The sequence below is a fragment of the Brachyistius frenatus genome, unplaced genomic scaffold (assembly GCF_029030835.1).
Source record: "Brachyistius frenatus isolate BFR_SWC_R1_liver_20210118 unplaced genomic scaffold, ASM2903083v1 Contig_7, whole genome shotgun sequence".
NCBI lineage: Eukaryota > Metazoa > Chordata > Actinopteri > Embiotocidae > Brachyistius > Brachyistius frenatus.
In genome coordinates, this window is record NW_027210606.1 from 5,419,684 (window position 1) to 5,439,570 (window position 19,887).

The 19,887-nt window shown below is 38.0% G+C and overlaps 3 protein-coding genes across 3 annotated transcripts; 2 read left to right on the plus strand and 1 right to left on the minus strand.

The window, feature by feature from the left end:
* Positions 1–1,224: 1,224 nt before the first annotated feature.
* Positions 1,225–5,262, minus strand: fgg (fibrinogen gamma chain). The gene is made up of 9 exons (XM_069689769.1): positions 5,155–5,262; positions 5,020–5,067; positions 4,736–4,922; positions 4,516–4,600; positions 3,896–4,026; positions 3,428–3,561; positions 2,505–2,689; positions 2,047–2,324; positions 1,225–1,849 (listed from the first exon to the last, which is right to left on the minus strand). Exons 1-9 carry the CDS (start codon positions 5,215–5,217, stop codon positions 1,671–1,673), a joined length of 1,290 nt encoding a protein of 429 aa, XP_069545870.1. The 5' UTR covers positions 5,218–5,262; the 3' UTR covers positions 1,225–1,670.
* An 8,239-nt stretch (positions 5,263–13,501) lies between these two features.
* lrata (lecithin retinol acyltransferase a) lies at positions 13,502–14,809 on the plus strand. Its single transcript, XM_069689408.1, has 2 exons — positions 13,502–14,041; positions 14,657–14,809. Exons 1-2 carry the CDS (start codon positions 13,508–13,510, stop codon positions 14,807–14,809), a joined length of 687 nt encoding a protein of 228 aa, XP_069545509.1. The 5' UTR covers positions 13,502–13,507.
* Positions 14,810–15,874: 1,065 nt separating this feature from the next.
* Positions 15,875–17,601, plus strand: LOC138615657 (lecithin retinol acyltransferase). Its single transcript, XM_069689409.1, has 2 exons — positions 15,875–16,360; positions 17,446–17,601. Exons 1-2 carry the CDS (start codon positions 15,875–15,877, stop codon positions 17,599–17,601), a joined length of 642 nt encoding a protein of 213 aa, XP_069545510.1.
* The last annotated feature ends 2,286 nt before the right edge of the window (positions 17,602–19,887 follow it).

A 19,887-nucleotide genomic window follows, 5' to 3' on the forward strand; every position in this document is an offset into this window, starting at 1 on the left:
AATCTTTTGATACACTGATGAATAAGGCACTTTGTAGGGGGCACAGGCCAACGTTTGGTTTTCCGATTTGATTCATGGTTAATCAATCCAAGAGTCAGCCAAGCTGGTGCAGTGAGTGGTTTGCCATGTTGCGGCATAGTACACCAAACAATCCTGTTTAGGGCCAAAATCATCCTCAATTTTTTTTTTAAATTTAAAATTATTATGAGACCACTCTCAAAAACATCTTTTGCTTTTAGACACTTCGGTGAGAGTTGTATGTATGTTGGACTTATTGATGGACGCTATTATCCCCTATCAAGCCATGCAAGGGGATTTGTCATTTGGCACAATCACTTACCATTCACGAGGTGGAATTTGGACCCTAGAGATAATCAAGTGTGATAATGCATGGGGACAAGTACGACCAGTACACTAGACACAGTAAATAAACTGCGCAAATTGAAATCAAAACAAACACTTACTGTCAGAAGTGGTTTCATGTCCACAGTAATTCTGAAAACAACTATCCCATCATTTAGTTTTACAGAGTATAGTTCACAAGAACAGTTAATCTGGGCCACTAAAGTGGGGGCATGCTTATACCAACCCAAGATAAGCTATATGTGATGTACCCTTGACGTTTTGATGAGAAAAAAAATGACATGATTAAACAATATTGTATTCACTAAATAATTGTTTCGGCAAATTATTAGTCGTTAATAAATGACAGAGACATATGAGGGCTTGAGGGACATGCAAGTTTGATATTAAAAAAGCTGATAGAACAACTATGATTTACTGTAATGCAGAGTCTGTAAAGATCACTTAGTTTCAATAATAATACTCCTACTCATAGAGGAATATTTTTAAGTGGTCTTTAGTAGTGCTTTGAATCACTGCCCAGGCTGATATTTTTCAATTACTGATTTTATAAAAGAGAAAGCATGGAGTGTTTCATTTCTTTGAAAGCTGAATGAATTTAGTCATGCATCTTTTAAAACTGGCAGTTCATTTATTTATGAGGTCTTTAGATCACTAATTTTATTCAAAACATTTTTTTAATTTTGATATAAAGAACTGTAATTTTACACTGTTGTTTTCCTGTGTGTGCATGCATGGTTATCACCTATAAGAAAATGACCTGGGACCTGAAATTTTATGATCAAATGACGATAGTTGGGCAAGTTGTGTCACAGTGGTGTTAATTATAATACAGCTTAAATAAAGGACATGGACAACATATTAACATCTGAGAGGGTATTTATTTCAGGCTTGTTGCCTTGCATTTCACAAAGGTGAGTAACCCATTTCTGGACACATGGTGACTAACAACAAAACATTTGGATTTCAAATTTTTGTTGTGCAGTCAGACATATCACTTTAGATTATTGTATTATTTCGTTATACCAGGTATGTTTGTCTCCTCTCTATTATTTTATAAAAGAGCTGCTTGCTTTACGATAGGTTGTTGTGTCATCATCATCCATGTTTTAGTAAGGAAAATACATTTATTTAGAAAATGTGACATCAGTATTGTGATGACTCAGATCTCTATAACATGCATACATCATAGAAAGACACATCATAAAGTCAGAAAGATTCCATGGAGGAGTCTTTATTTGATCTATTGGTGGTTTTCAGGGCTGTTAATGTGTGCAGCTCACAAGTGTGTCTACTTTTTAAGCTTCTCAGAGTCCGCCGAACTGTTTCACACCAGCATTCTGTCCACCAGCTGCTGCGATGCGGGTGAGGGGAATGATCTTCATGGTGGTCTCTTTCAGGGAGTACCAGCGGTTGTGCCATGTGACCCAAATAATGCCGTTGTCGTAGCCAAATTCACCCGCATCCTTTTCTGTGTACCTGCCACCTGCAGAAAGAAAACCAAGCCAGTTCAGACCTCCAATGACTTTACAAACATCAATGGAGAGCAGTTTGGGCCCTGTTCATGTTTGCTGCTGTGTTGCTCATGTAAACATAATTATTTTAATTAACTTTTAACTGCACACATTATGCAAATGACATGAATGAAAGGACTTGGCAGAGGTTTTAGCCCGGAGGTCTTACCCTGGTAGTATTTTCCGTTCAAATGTGCAGCATGACATCTGTTCATCCACCAGCCAGAGCCGTCCTGCAAGGCACAGTTGCCGTCATACTTGTCGTTGTCTTTGTCAAAAGTACTGAACTGCATGCCGTTGTGCAACGTGTAGAACTTGTCACTGGGGTCATCTCCAAAGTCAAAGCCAGCGAAAGCATCTCCTGCGTCTCCAGCGAGGTAGTAGCCATAGGTCAAACGGTACATGTCGATCTCCTGCCCAACGCTGAACATGGTGTAGTCGGCATACCTGGAGAAAGAACGAGTTTGTGTTACTTATTGGAAATCTCTGCTCAGTCATTTGGTTTTTATTTTTCAAAGGTACCCTCATTATTGGAGGGTCATGTTTGCCTTGTTAGCAAGTCCCTCTGCCCCCCTCTTACATAATCCGTTATCATCTGCGTGTGTGTGTGGGTGTGTGTGTGTGTACTTTTTGATCCCGTCCCAGTCAACAAGCTCTATCCTCAGCACAGTTGGGATGGTCGAAGCGGTCGTCAGCAGGTGGATCTTCTCATTGCCGAGCCAAAACTCTGTGGTGTCGTCTGGGGAGAAATAACCGAAGCCCTCCTTGTACTGGGTCCAGTCCTTGTGGAAGTCCACGCTGCCGTCTCGTCTCTGAGGACAAGAAAAAGTGATCAAAATTCATGGACTTGTTTCTGCACTTAGTCAACAAAACATCTGTCAAATCCCTACAGATTTGAATGCCCTTAGTTGACAAAGAGACTGTATGAAAACTAGTAGTGGAGGGAGGGTGTATGTGTGTGTGTGTGTGTGTGTGTGTGTGTGTGTGTGTGTGTGTGTGTGTGTGTGTGTGTGTGTGTGTGTGTGTGTGTGTGTGTGTGTGTGTGTGTGTGTGTGTGTGTGTGTGTGTGTGTGTGTGTGTGTGTGTGTGTGTGTGTGTGTGTGTGTGTGTGTGTGTGTGTGTGTGTGTGTGTGTGTGTGTGTGTGTGTGTGGGAAGGGGGGTTAGATGAGACGGGAGGGCTGAGTTGACCTTGTACAAGTATAAACTGACAGCTTATTTAATACATAATATGTACATAGTGTTTCATTTGCATAAATAACTGCTTTTTTTTGGGTTCAAATACAATATTAATATCTAAAATTAGCTATACTAACTTTACATTTTTTATGATTTGCCTTTTTTAGTCATTGAGTCTTTGCAATATTATTATGAGCTATTTCAAGTCAAAGTCTAAAGAGTAATGGCACTGGGGGAGGCCTTACTTTTAATAATTTTCATACAGTTACTATCAATTGATTACTTTGAGGATTGACAATTACTTTTGAAAATATAATGTCAGGAGATTTCAGTTCAAGATGAAGACAATAAAAAGCCATTGAGTGATGCGTACCCTTTGTATCACCGTGAAGCCACGTCCGAAGCTGTCAATCTCACAATAGACCAGGAACTGCTGTGTTGCTCTCTCTGGTTTCACATAGTAAAGCCCACTGGTGGTGGCGCCCTTGTTTGCAACATCCTGGCAGTCTGAGGAGAAAATAAATCATAATAAAAGTTAGGAAATAAAATATCTGGTTGACTTCTTTAATTCCTTCAGGTAGTGCTGTTATAAATATAATAAATCCAGAAATAAAGGACCAGAATAATATCAAATTGTCAGTCTGATTTGTGTTTTTAGTCGATATGTCCTTTAAAAATTACGGTCACAACACATCTAGAATAAATATGTTTACTCTGCTCTGATGGAGCATATTGATTTTAGTCTAAATAAACACTGAACAAGGACAAATGCAGATGAGGCAAGATTGAGAAACGTGAAATGGGAATGGCCTGAGGGTCACTGTTTTATTCTTTTTTTTACCTGTTCCTGTGGTGGTTTGGATCTCGACTGGATCTTTGCAGGGCTCGCTGCATTTCTGCTGCAGCTGAATGGAGAGTTGTTTCAATTCTGCCATTCTTCTCTCATTGGAAGAGATTGTATTCTGAAGTTGGCTGGGAAGAGGAAAACAAATGGATGGACTGTAACCTAATCGAATTCATGTCTCGAACACAGATATCAAACAAATTAAATTGGGACCCTCAAAGATGTTTTACAAAACAGATAAGAAGAAAATGCTACTAAGTAAAAGAAAAAAAAGTAAATTTAGAAAAAGACAATCAAATGACTAAAGTAGTAGGAGGGGAGAGATGTGTGGGTGGCAAATCTGTCCATGACCTGTGTTCAGTTGTGTGGGTAAGGAGTAGTCTGTGCATTGACCTGAGGGCGTGGGTGGCACCTATGTTCAAATGTTCCTTTTCAAATAAAAGCTTTGCATTTAAAATGTTAAAAGTATCAAAATTAAAGCATGTCATAGTTTCTCTTAATGTGTTGTTAATTAACTAATGTAAAAGTATAGAGTGACAGAAAGTGGAAATAGTCATTACTCTCCATCTGTGTGTGAAGGTGTTGTATCATTGCGTGTCATTAAAGGGGTAATTTACAATATTTGCTGTTCCTGTGCGACAACGGTCTTTTCAAATCGGAGGACATCATCCAGAATGGTTGTTGACTTTTTGAAGTATGAGTCTGAAATGAAAAAGCCAGACGATGAAGACAAAGAATAATTTAAAACAGGTAAAAAAAAAACGTCAACATAAATATTTAGGTGTCCATTATTATGGAGATTAAGATGATTTTATGGTGCTGTGTTTTGTGCGTTACCTGACTGGGAACTCTTTTGAGCTGCAGTAGATGAATCTCTCATGTAGACAATTGTTTCTTCTGCCCCTTTAGTCAAATTTGCAATTGCTTCTAGTTCCCTCAGCATTTCGTCTAAATCCGTGTCCACTGCTGGCATGTACCTCTGCAGGTAATCAGCCACTCCACATGTGGTGGGGCAGTACTTTCCCTAAGCATAGACAGAGTGTAAAAACACATTTATGATAATGTGTGAATACATACACAAATACTAACTCACAGGGCTGCAACACAAACTTTGTACTTACAAAGCCATCATTTTGGGTGCATGTTCCAATGTTGTCTCCTCTGATTTGCTACAAACACACAAAAAATATTTAGATTTTGTGGTTCAACAAAACTGCGTCAGCCGAATAGAAAATAATATCTAAGCTGTGACTTACTGCTGATGTCAGGGAGAAAAGTAACAGAAGTCCTCCTGCCGCAGCAAGAAGTGATGGAGCCATTTTTGCTTCGGCCACCCGCTGTGGTTTTGTCTTTGAGAGTGAGGAGCTGCTCGACTCTGTGGGGTATTTATCTGAACAAGGTCCTCAGTTCAGCGCTTGATAAGGAGCTCTTTGGCAAACATCACTTTGTGAGTCAAACATCAACATCGGTCACTTCCCAGATTTGACAGGACCTGTGACTGACAGCTCTCGTTAAGGTATTAGAACACAGCTGTGAGTTGGCCACTAACAATATATTTGTGTATATCCCACGTAATGATCACGAGGCAAGGTTTTAAGAATGATGACGTACTTTTGTATGTTCATGACTTTTGTATCAAGTAGGTCTACCTGATGGTATTCTGGGATTTAGACAGATAGTCAATAAGCTTGTTCCGATTGACGACTCTGATTGTAACACAGTTCATTTACCTTTCTTATTCATCACTTGATGGAAATCTGATCTCTGCATGAGTCATCGCTCAAAGGTACAATGTCAATGCCATCCTCTTCAGCAATTTTACAAGAAACTTTAACTGGGACAGGACAGGACTGAGGCGCTTGCCTTGAGTGTAATATTGCGATTATACAACAAGTTACCAACTAAATAAAATATGAAAACAAAATATAATCATATTGTGGGGCCATTCCCTCTCAAAATCTAAAACTTTTTGTTACCATGGCAATACATGGGGCAAGACTAACAACTGGAATACGATCAGTCACGTCAATAGAAGCGAATGTAATGTATGCAATGTTTACCACTCCAGGAAGTAGTCCGACCCTTAGTAACGCCGTAACAACAGAGACGAGATCAAGTCCGGTTTATTGCTTTCTCAAACTGGATAATTACAGCACATAGACACACAAGTAAAAACAACATTAAATTGCATATTATATGAAATTCAATTCCAATTCTATATTCCCATTGAGAAGGCAGAGTGATATTTCTAGTGATGAGCAGGGTGTGATGTCATGCTGATCTGAGCACGTTCCAAATATACAGTTGACCAATCAGATCGCTGGGTCGGAACTACTTGTTGTATAATAAAACATTACTATTAATGTATTGCTGGAAAATAAGAACATGGAAATGGGAAATAATAATTTATATCAAACTTATATTTAAATTATATGAAAAAAGGAAAACTTCTGCTGAGAAAAAAAACACGTTACAAATAATCACAGGACAACTCCTCATGGTGAGTCAAAACTGTGATGATATACTTTGAAGTACTTCCAAAAATTTCAAAATTATGATTTTCCCAGTAACTCATGATGATGACTTACCAACTTTGACCATTTGAATCAGATGCTGTTTTCCAAATGGCGTTTATTGAGTGTGTTAAACAGAGGGCACAAAACACTATAATTTACGGGTAAAATAATTAAAGCAGTAGATATTTTGGCGGGGGATGTATTCAAATGCTGAGGTTATTTCTGGTAAGTAGATTGAGTGTGCAATTTGAAACAACTCTACACAGCCAAAATTCCTGCACAAGAAAGAGTCCTAACATGTTAGAGCACTATTTGTTAGTGTAAGGGAAGTATGTCATTTGGAACGAAGCAATTGAGTGTGAAACGCTGGACACTTTCCACACTCAATAGTTGCCATCTTTGCCAGCTGTTGCAGAACACCACACAAAAGTGTATATTTTTCACTAAGTACGACTAAGTATTTATTGTGTGCGTTAAACAAAGGGCACAAAAACCTGTTTACGGAGGTAAAAATGTTAAAGTGGGCAGACATGTTAGCAAGAGATGCATTGAAAGGCTGCGATTATTTTCAGTCAGTGCAAAATGTCAGTATGCAGTTTGAGACCACACTTCAGTTCAAGTACTACACAAGTAAGTGTACTAACACGTAAAATGACTATCTGTTAGTGTACTTAGGGAAGTACGACATTTGGAACACAGACATAATTTTGAAATTACAAGAGATGAGATTTAAGCAAGCTCTTAATTTAAAGGTTGGCTGCACTTGTGTGTAAAACCACTAGTGGGAGTGAAGCCACATTAAACCAAACTCACACACACTGAAACAGCGAACACACAAAGAAAGGAAATCTCCTCAGTCCCAACCCTGATGAAAGCTCAGATATGATTAATTCATAATTGTGACATTTTTAAGGTCAACCTTTGAACATGTGAAATCATGTAGAAAACATTTCATAGTGGTCAATTTTTGTTTCGGTGTTATGAAATTTATCGAAAACCCAGCAAATAACAACAGGCAGGCTCGTTTGTACAGTAAATGGTGGTATCACAGATTTTAAGTAATATTATAAAGTATATTTCATTTGCCCATTCCTTTACATGAACATTTAGCCCCATTCAATCCATCTGGAATAACCTCAGTATGGACGATGAGTTCATTTGCGTGCACAGGGAGTTGTTGCAAATGAAATCTTGCAGCGGAGAGAAGGTGAAAGAGACAAATAACAATTAACTAAAAAACAAATGCAATTAATTAAAGTATTTGATTTTCTGGTAGAAGTTTTCTGGGGTTTGGGGGCTTGTTGGGGAAAATCTCCAGTCTTTACTTTTAAACCATTAAAAGGGATATTTACATTTCTTTTGAACATTATTGCTTGATGAAAATGAAGCATAAATTGATGAATAAGTTATTTACATTTTTTACAGTTGTTACACCTGTTATGACCTCAGTTTTTTTCAAGTCCTGTCTCCAGCCTGAACAAGAGCAAGAGCTGCATGCTAAATGCAGAATTAACTTGAATCAGATGATGCCGTAACCAAACAGACAGCATGTTTGATTTCATACCACAAATTTAACAGCCACCGCATTTGGTGATAAACCAATAATCCATCTAATGGCATGTTAAAAGTGTATGTAAAAGTCCCACAGGCTATTTCACAGCTATAGTACAGTGAGCATGCCCAATCACCTCTTGTCTTGGTCATATTTAGCTCATCACATGGCTCCAGTCTCATCATGCTTTGCTTGTTTGACTCACAGTTGATGGAAACACGCTCGTGGTGGCAGATGAGTCTGAGGCCTGTTTTCCAGAAAGTATGTCACGTGCAAAAATAATAATCTGGGGATTTTGAGGGTGCAATGTGAGAAAATGAATGGACCTCTGACTCAAATCATTAAGTATATGTGGGCTTTACCCCCTCCACGAGTATGCTATGAAGATATCAACAACTTAACATTTTAATGACTTTAGTTAATATTTCAGTCTGATCCTCCGATATTATGTATGCTGTAGAGTTTAAATGATTGTAATTGCCGATGATGGTTATTCAGTGGCTTTTCTCCAAGGTGTTGCTGTCAAATGCAGCCCTTTTATTACATCAAAACAAACAGTGAAGATACATGTGATAAAATAAAGCTTAATAACAGTTCATCTGGAGGCCTCATGTTGACATTAGATGATAAATCTTACCTTAACTACCTTTGTGTGACCCGGTTTTATTATGTGGTTAAAAAAACAGGCACAGGACAGATATAAAGCCTCGCTGACCTGAGAATGAACTGCCAGGCCCATGAACCTAAACAGTGCTGAACTTTTGCTGAACCGGCCTCTTTGTTTTGACACACCAGATGGAAAGTGTCTCTTTCTTTCTCTAAATGCCATGAAAACACGGGCCCTCTCTGAGCACTGTGTCCAGGATGTTAAGATGTGTTTTGAGCATCTGTTGCCGGTGCATTCAGACACTGATGCCAGGCTGACATTCTGACATGTGTGTCACTTATCAGGATGCAAAGTGACAGAAAACCAATTCAGTGCTATAAGATTTTCCAAGTGTTCATACTGCAAATTATGCTATTGCAAAATACTGCTAAATCACTGTAATTCCTGAAAGAATTCACATGTTCAGGGAATATGTCCAGCCAGCAGTAAACAACTTCAGTTCTAAGGCTGAAAAACAAAGTCAGCATAGCTCACAGGAGGTCTGACCAGGAATTAAATTTAAAGAGCCTTGTTATGGTCCCCCATTGGCCAGAACTATAAGTCTGGAGCCATTTGACCGTGGTGTAAATCTCCCCGGGATGGAGGGCAAAGGTTTGTTGTAATGCCATGTCAGGGTTCAACATGCAGCCACAGATCGTAAGTCGACTCAGCTGAACATGGTGTGATCCCAGTGAAAAACGTATAGCGAGACTGACACTTTGTTGACGCACATCATAGAGGACTTCGGTGTAATCAGTACATCATTTTACTAGAACAAGCTTTTGTTTAATGCTGAAGTTTTCAGAGACTGCATTTGTATCTATAGCTGCTTTGTAGTTAAATGTTTAATTTACTTACATCTATGGGTTCATTATGTGAAATTAGACTTTTCTGTTATTTTTACTTTAAATAATCATCCTTTCATACTTAATACTTATCTTCTACCCTGACAGATTTGTGTTGTATCTATTTGCTGTTCGCTCTATAAGAAATAACAATTTGTTACAAATTAATATGTTAAATTAATTAATTAATACAGAATATGTAACATGTTAGCTAAATGGTATGAAGCTGGCATTATTCTATATTTCTTTTTGCCAATAAATCACACAAAAAGACCCAAACTAACGGTTTGTCAGTCACTCTCTTCATACTTTCTGACTTCTGTACCCTCTTTGTGCCCGTCAGGCTGATTGGTTTATACTGAAGATGTAAATCTTTAAATAAAGGTCATTCATATTTTAGTTTTTGAAAACAAATAATTTTCTAAAACCCGGGCACTTTGGTTTTGCTCCGATGTTCCTTTGACAGCAGGAGCTCACTGGCTCATGGGTTCTTGGACTCACAAACAAGCTATAATCATAAATTAAATCAAGTCGTTTTGAGGGGATTATCGGACAATATAAAAAAATACAGAATATCAACAGCCTTATGCGTTAATCTTTACTGTTGTCATTGCTGCCCAGAGATATTTTGATTGCAGATACATAATGTGATATCTGTTTCGCTCAGATTACTGACAGCCTGATGTTTGGTATTTGGGTTTTTCATTCATTATAGCACATTTAATGGATTTTTCAGGTACATGTATGTAGAGACAATTTGTCATACCAACTATTTGACACATTAAAATGTTCTCTTTTGGATTCCCCTTATTAGAGCACACATTTTAAATGTGTAACCTTATTAGTGCACACAATTTAATCTTTACGCCTATGCGATATCACTGAGGTCATGTCCTCCGTGTTTACTGAGTCAAAACATTAGAGGGAGCAGATTCTGGTATGTTTAGACTTGGTATTTAAATCTGTTTTCTTTGGGAGCAATAACTGACTTAATAACTAAATAAATAATGAATTATTTTTTAAAGATGTATTTCATTTCAGAATTTCAGAGGGTAGTGAAACAACATTTACATTTTTATTCTGGGAAACAATTTTTGTCTATTGGGGCCATTGTGTTCGAGGGGCAGAAACCCTCTCTAGCTTTATGATTAGACTCAAAACGTTCCTTTTTGATAAAGCCTATAGTTAGGGCTGGCTCGGGTAGACCTGAACCAACCCTTAGTTATGCTGTTATAGGCCGAGGCTGCTGGGGGACCCTGTTACATGCTGAGCTTCTTTTCTTTCCTCCTACTCTTTAACTGACTTATACCTCACCATCCTTTTCTCTCCCATAGTTTCTTATTATTGTCTGTTGTCTCTCCATTCAGTTCCCTCGCTCACGTAATTTCTTTTCTTTCTTTTGCAGATGTCCCGTCATGGAGCTGCATGTCTCTGCCCTGCGCTTGTCGTCTCCACCAACAGTTCTTCTCTTCTATCTCTATGCTGTCCTTTTGTCTGTCTGCTCTCCTCTCACCCCAACCGGTCGAGGCAGATGGCCGCCCACCTCTGAGTCTGATTCTGTCGGAGGTTTCTTCCTGTTAAGAGGGAGTTTTTCCTTCCCTCTGTTGGAGGTTTTTCTCCCTTAAAGAGGAGGTTGTTTTTTTCCCCCTCCTAGCTTATGTGGGAATTGTTGAATTGTTGAATTGTTGGGTTTCTCTGTATAATATTGTAACGTCTTGTTGTAAGGACTTTAATGCCATGAAATAACCTATGTTGTGACTTGGCGCTATATAAATAAAGTTGAATTCAATTGAATTCAAGGATGCTTTTAAGAAATATCTACTGGACATGTCCATGAGTAGTGTGGAGGAACATTGTATTCTAGGCTCTCAGTTGGTATTTTGTAATTAATGCTCACTTTGGTTCACAAGCAATATAAAATCCAGAGTAGTTTCTTAATGCTCCTATTGCAACTAGAATGTTGCATTTCAAGCTATATACAATAGTTTAGAGGTTAATGAAAGTCTTGAAACTAGTTCGTATAATTAACTTAGAGGTTTTTGGTCTAGGACAGTTGTAATCTTTTAATAGTAATGTAATTCATTAGTTTGATATATTATGGCCTTGTTGACACACTTACAACACAAACAGTGATATACGAGTATGATTCCTGTATTTGCTTATGAATTATGAGTGTATCACATGTCCTGTAATGAGCTGTATAACATAGAGCTATATAGTAATAAATCAAACATACTTCCTAAAAAGTGGGGTATGCTTTGTGGCTGTCTCACATACTGAAAAAGCAGATGGCCTCAGTTAAATACCAGCAATCATTCATCCTTTTTTGACAACTTTACAGAATGCAGATCAGCATATGTACTGTAATAATTGATCCAATAACATGAGATCAAAAAGGCTGCAGAGTTTCTAAAAGTGTTTTCTGGGTTAAACGATGAGTGTGGAACTGAAGGCTAAAGGATTAAGGTAATCTGGTCAATGGAATGTTTTATCTCATCAGACGGTTCCTCTGGGAAAGTTTGAATCATCAAACACAACCTTGTTTCTCTCCAAGACTGATCCTGAACACGACAGACTGACAACAAAGTCCACTGCCCACAAACGCTTCATTGTCCAGTCATTGTCTGGATGTTAATTAAGTGTTTGATTTGAAATGATCAAAAAGACGTTAGCACGAAAATGATTAGTTTTAGCAAATTGGAAATAGCTCAAATGAGACAAATGTTTTTCTTTTTAAACCATCTTTTATTTAATGTTATTTTCTTTTTTCGAACAACTTTTAGTTTCTGATGGCACTCTATGAGCCCAATTTAGTGCCGGAATGTTTTCAGCTCACATGTAAAAGCCAATATTCAAGAAAGTTACTCAAGTACAGTACTTTTAAAATATTTGTCGTTTACTGGTTACATTACCTCACTACATGTCAGAGAGAATTAGTGTACCAACTCAGGAATAGATTTAGTAGTAATACTTCAGTGATAATGTTAATGCTATTGAAAATTTGGCTTTAATACTTTGTATTTTCAGAGATCATTCATAAAAAACCAAAACCAAAAACAGTCATCCACTTGCTACTCTTTATAAGTGAGTTTGGGGATGTTTGGTGGTAGGGCGTGTCAAAATTTTGTTTGTTCAAAGTGTTAAATCAGAGGACTGGATATTGTGTAGACATGTTACTTGTGTTCTTAATGCTCTACCCCACTTCCAATGAGTTACAATAAGCACTGCCCCAATGTAAATCATACCAAAACAAAACGTGAAAATAAAAACTTTGTCTTAAAGCTAGTGGCTGCTGGTCAGGACTAGACACATTGAAACAGCATTCAACAACTATGTGAGTGCAGATAATTGGAACAAATATTCTTCAATGAATTTTCTCCACGTCAGTTTAATTTTCTTAATAACCTTACATTTGTTCTCTTATCACTTTTGAAACTGATCTCCGTACCATTTTCAAACAAGGCACCATTTATAAAGGCTTTACAGACTTTTGTGACAAATCATTTAGGTACTGATCTTCCTTAGCCTATAGAGCAGTTAGTAAACAAAACAAATAAATCTTCTGAATAACTTAAAACTGAAGGGATTTATTACAAGTTACATCTTATAAATCCTTATTGAAGAATGACCTATTAAAAAGATGCTGAAAATGATCATACATCTCTTTTCAACACCACCTTTATATGTGAAGCACTTTCAGTTGTACAAATAAACACATTTACATTTTAAATCTTAATTCTTGTGACCTGCTAACCTAATAATGTCTCATCTAATTAACACTGTCCTTCAGCATTTCATGGGAACCCAACAAAGGTGGTTTAGAGGAGAACAAATGCACATCTGTGCACCAAAGGAAAACAAAATGCAGCAAGAAATAAATACAAGAGCGTGACGAGGTGAAAGAAGAAAAATACGCACGTGCGCACGGTCCCTCGTGGCCAATCCTGTCTCTAGGATTTCAGCTGAGCTCACTCTCCACCTCGTTCCAGTGAGGATAAAAAGCTCGTTTCACTGAGACACTTACGGATATTTGCCCCTAAAACGCTCACAATGCTGCAGCTGCTGACTTTCCTGTTGGAGAAGTTATCTCTGCTCTCCAAGTTCAAACTCTTTGAGTCCAGCCGGTTGGACGCTGAGGACCGGGAGCGCACTGCGCACGGCGGTCCACCGCCTCCACTCCGGAGGGGAGACCTGCTGGAGGTTCCTAGAACCCTCTTCACTCACTTCGGCATCTATTTAGGCGACAATAAAGTAGCTCACCTGATCCCCGACATCCTCCCTATGCTTACGAACAACAACAAACTCATCAGCTCTGTCATTACAAACAAGAGACTTATCATCGGCTGCATGTACAAGTGTGCCACGGTGCGCGTGGACACTCTGGAGAACTTTGCGTATGGCTCCAACATCCTGGTTAACCGCCTGGATAACATAGTGAAGACGCAACCATTTCACAATGACAAGGCCGCCAAGACAGCTGAGAAACTCATCGGTGACTTCCCGTACAGTCTGCTGTGGAATAACTGTGAACACTTTGTGACATTCTGCAGATACGGATCTGCAGCCAGTCGGCAAACAGAGAAGGTATAGTCTTCAACATGGTCTTTGAATGGGTGCAGAATTAAATGTCGAACTTAAAATCGGTCCGTCATGAAATGTTTGCATGACAGATGTCTTTGAAATATTTATTTAGCTATCTGCAAATTGAAAGATTATGGAGATAAATGTGTCCTGTATTCTGTATTCCACAGTAATTACACGCACAGTATGTCACCTGTTGTAAACTGTGAAAGTTCATATATTACTGTAAGAAAATCCTATTATTTTATTGAATTTTAGCATCTGCAATAAAGAAAGAAACCCTGCATGGCCCACCTTAGTTCACATTGTACCCAAAAGATGCATCTTTTCCAACCAATTCTGCAAATCAGATCTCTGAAACCAAACAACATGCAGAGAGCATTCCTGAGAGTCTTGCAGACTCTGCCTGACTTGAAATCTAACTTGGCCTCAAGTAAACTCAGTGCTGAAGCTGTTGTGTTTATGATTGACTGGAATCATTTTTTTAAGTGTCCTGACATATTTGGGATGAGAAATCAGCCAATCAGAAACTTCCAAATAATCTATACATTCTATAATCTAACAACTTTAAGTGGAAAACATGATCTATTTACTATTTCTCATTTCTTTTTCTTGCAGTTCTGCGAGTGCCTGAAGTTTGTCATCAGAGACCAGCGCAGCATCATCATTTCAGGGCTGGTTGGAATTATCACCATTTTCTGCTTTGGCATGGCCCCTTCGACTACATTACCCACAATTATTATTCCCTTCACTCTCTGGATGGCTGGTTAAAGATGCTCCAGGAAAAGAAACTGAACTTTTACTTAGCAGAGAAGACTGAAAACTTCACAATGGTGCACTCTCGTCACGCAATGCCTGATGCTTTACAACCCTAATGAATTTGACTCTGCAGACAATATTGAACGTTTTATATTATGATCTGCATTTATTGTTCCTTATAGTTCTCTCATAAAAGTTTAGGGTAATCTATGGTATCAGAATACAGCGATTTGCTAACATTTTTGTCACCACAAACGTGAGTAAAACAGTGGACTAAAATGGTATCTTGTTCTATATATTTACATATAGAGGTTATTTTATAGTAGGTAATATAAAGCTGTGAATTTGACAGCTGTTGTAATAAACAATCTATTTTTACTTGTGTGCCTTGTGTGAGTCTGAGTCTTCATACATCTCCATATACATCCACATGGCAGTGGAGGCAAAGCTCTACATGCTGATTAATAATAATGTTAGCTGTGAAAACGGTTATGTGTGAAAGCATCTAAAACAGTATTACAGCTTGTTTATGTAGGTGCAGTATAGATACACAACAAAAACATTTTTTTTAAGAGCAGCAAAACGTCAAACAATCACATCAAGTTTTCTTTTAAATTGGACTAAAATCCATAAATATGACCAAATATTGAGATAATTCAGATAATTCTATATTATAGTTCACATGTAATTACAATTCGGTATTTGTTTGATATGAATTTATTTCAAGAAAGAGCTTAATAACGATGATACACATTTTTAGATGTTGCCCGATTTAGTCCACAAACAACAAAAGGCTGTTTAAATCAGTATGATGGCTTAATATCCGTGACCTTTTAAATGAGGATTTTACTTGCTGCCAAGTCATCCTCAGTAATTAGGACCCTTGACCTTAATTCATCAAAAACAAGGCCAGAGTTTCAAAACCCAACCACACAGCAAAGCGATTACAGAAAGCTAATTTTTTCCCCCGTCAAAATCACACTGAAACATTGGCCAATACTAAATCCCTAAAAACTCCTCCCATTTCCAACATAAATAAAACATGCAGGGCCAAGCTGTTTGCTACAAACTTCCATCATGTTTCTCTACCAACTCATCAACTTTTTCTTCGTGGCTTCCGAAAAGGAAGAGGACTCCAAGTATGATCCGTCTCTGTATAAGCGTGGCGACCTGTTAGAAGTGCCCAGGACGTTATTCACACATTTTGGAATTTACCTGGGTGACAACCGTGTGGCTCATCTCATCCCGGACATCCTGCCTTTGATTTCCAACAATAAATCTGCAATCGCCAAGATGGTGACAAACAATCGCTTGCTTCTGGGGGTCATCACCAAGGTGGCGAGTGTAAGAGTGGACTCTTTGGTGGACTTTGCTTTCGGCTCAGAGATTCTGATCAACCACATGGATAAAGTGTGCAACCAGCCTCCCTTGGATGGGGACGAGGTGGGACGGAGGGCTGAGAAACGGCTGGGATCAGTCACCTACAGCTTACTGTGGTACAACTGTGAACACTACGTGATGTACTGCAGATATGGGATGGCCATCAGCTACCAGACATACCAGGTAGAGTGACAGACCTCCTCATGCTCTCAGTGCTGTCTTACAATGACACTGACTGACCAGTATGGGCATAGAAACAGTTTTCAGTCAGTGCAATTGATCCTCTTGTCCATAATGGCAATACAAATATCATGTCTTAATGCCCTGCCTCAGAAAGAGGGAATATATTGAACCAAAACTACTGAAACTTTTTTAGTAAGACAATTTATTTGACATAATCAGATTGCTGAAGGCTCACATTCGCTTTAATTAAACTTTAAAAAGCATTTTTGCACAGAAGCATGGCTGTGGATCTAGTTTTTGGCTACATCATTGAACATTAGGAACAAATATCTTTACAGCCAGTGTGGACAGGAGAGACCACTATAACGACCAAGAACTACTTAAATGTACACATTAGCGCGCAAGTATTGTTTTAGACAGGAAAAATATGAACTTATCCTACAAAACTGCTCCACATTGTAATGAATTAGTGTAGACGGTGTGTTTTGCAGACTTTCTAATGCTAAATACATCAGAGAAAGTTATGAAATGTACTTTAAACAAACTAATGTTTATGTCACTTTTCAGCAGCTTTAAAAAAAAAAAAAAAAAAAAATTCTGTGATTATTATTTTATGATTTTTTTTTTTTAAATACAAAATCAGATTTCTTTTCTGCCTTTGCATCTTGCTGACTGATGCATGGCAAAGGTCATGTGCAAAAGCCTGAAGGTTTAAGGTTCACTGCACATGTAGCATTTGCAAAGCTGCAATACTGACTAAAGTAGCATTAATCTATCAGAATTTATGGGGGTGTGTGACTCAGCAGTCTTATTTCCCATTAAGTGACTACTTTAATAGTTAAATTCAAACTTATTGACATTTGGTCATATGAGGGTATTTCCACAGCAGAGACCTGTTTGCTTCAGTCCACTGAACTGAAAATGAACTTCACCTATTCATGAGGTGAGCAGCTCCATCTAGTGTTACTTTATGCCCAAATTACTGTCATCAAGATTTTTTCCTTTCACCACAGACTTCTGCTGCTTTACAAATTCATCCTTTACTTTCCACTGTCTCACTTTCTAATTCTGTTTTTTTTCTGTAGTTTTGCACGATAGTGCGGAAGATTGTGTTCAGCAGAATGAGCGCCTATCTGACTGCGCTGTGTGGAGTATGCATCGCGCTGTTTTTAGGCTGTGTCACACCGCTGACAGTTTTACCGACTGTGCTCATCTCATTCACCATCTGGATGGCGGCCTAACGACCTCTGGTGAGACGAGTCATGAGAAAAGACTCTGGTGGAACGCTACAATAAAGTCCTGTGGTTTCACTGTGAGACTGAAGGCATTGAGAAACAAAGCTCTTCAATATGATAAACAATGTCAGTGTTTACTGTTTAGATAGTTGTGATTATTTTTGTGTAAAATAACTGCTTGTGTTTTATTTTTGCCTTGATAGGATATAAATCTGCTCCAAATAATGGCGGTGCTATGAAACTTTTTTCTGTTAGATGTCTAATTTTGTCTGTTATTCATTGTTAACGTTCACTGGCTCTTATATTCAACTTTAATCTCATTAAGTAGGAGCAGTTCATAGGTAATAAATGGATTTTGTCACAGCACAGTCGCAAAACTGTAAAGGCTCAGATGAAGCTCAACACAGATGTTAAAAAGCAAAGACTGAGATAGGATATACTTATACTATAGTGTGATGGTACTGTACACACAATATGTGGCCAGAACTCGTGTTACGATGCATATTTTATCACCTTTAAAACCACTGAATAAAAGTAGTCAGTGTAATAGCACACTCACATCCTGCTGTACCTGAAATGTTGGCTTGGACAAAGTGCAATACGTTTCTTCTTTTGTCATGTAACAGCGTTAGTTGTCATGTTCATTTTTGCCAGTATATTAAACTTGTATTTCTACCTGCTTCCTGCTGCCTTCCTTATTGTCTTTGAATCATCCTCGTATAGACCAGATAAAAACAACATTTCAAATACGTAATTGGATGGTCCATTGAATACACCTTTAACACTTCTGGTAAGAGCCAAATGTTTGGCTCATCACGTGGTCTACTTTCTAACATTGCATAACCAACAACAATAGCATTATGCAGTGCACAGTGTTCCTAACCCTTTTGGCAAGACAAAGCAAAAAAAAACGTAATCGAATTGATGAAATAAATACAAAAGATGGTGGTGATTAACAAGGATTATTTCAAGTTTTCAATTATAAATCCTATTTGTGGTCAAAGGGAACATAAAATGGGTCATGACTCAATTAGAGGTGAGCAAGGAATATTATAAGTAACAAATCAGATTTGTCTTCAATTTATGTAAGCACATAAGGGGATGTAATGAACCTCAAACTGAACTAATATGAAAAACAAGAAAAGGTCCAAGGCCTATTCAGATGGTTATTTCATTCTAACAACAATGACAATGCTTCTGCATAATAAAACTAAAACCGGGTTACAAACACACAAACATCTCCCCCACCAAGCTGTAACCTTCAGCACACAATCGCTCCTTTAGTCGACACAGGATGACTGCCAACACCTAAACAAGAAGCAAATGAACTCGCAGAGGACAAATACAAAAGTACGGCCACTAGATGACTCTACAAGATGTATGGGAGAATAATGAGAAAGTGATAACATTTTTTAAAAAGAGTCTGTCTTTGATTTATGTGAGGACTTCAAACTGAACTAAACTGAGTTGCTGAATTTCTGGATTCCTTGTTATTCTAGAATTTCTTTGATGAATCAAGATGTAAGTTTGAGGAAATTCTCAGAAAGGTTTTATGACCTGGTAAAACTTTTTCTTTGAAAAATAGTTTGTGTCTCTGCATCATGCAGAGGCAAAACAAGTAACAGCAAACTAGGGTAGAAGATAAGACAGTCAGAATAGGCATCCAAGTCCACAGGGACAAAACAGACAGGAGCATGTAAAAGCACGCCAAAGAGCAAAACAGAGCCAGGAAAAAGAGGGCTAAAAGGCACAACAGAAAATATGAAGCCATGACTAATGTGCATATACATATGTAATGTGGAGGTGATGAGGGAACTAGGTGCAGGTATTACACCAATAATCATTCGTACAAAAATATACAAGTTAGACCTAAAAAAAAAAAAAACAAAAAATTATTAAATCAATCACATCAGGTAAAGGTGCATTTTTAGATTAATTATAAAATGATGAGAAAAAAACATACTAGTTTTAGTTGCGTAAGACTCAAAATGTTCAACTAGGAGTCAGACCATAGGGAGATCACATCTGACAGCAAAGACAATGTACAGAGACCATCTGTTCTCACATGGCCAGAGCTCCATACGCAAAACTGAGCAACCTCCATCACAAGCAAGTTAAGTCAAGGTTATTTCATGTAATACTCTTTCCAAGGTTGAGTATGGGCCTCTCACAACATATAAAATGATGTGGAAGTATCATACAAATCAAAATGATGTCAGGATGTTTGCCATCAAACTATTTTCTTAGTAAAAAGTCCCTCGAGTCAAACTATATAGCCCATATACCTGTGTC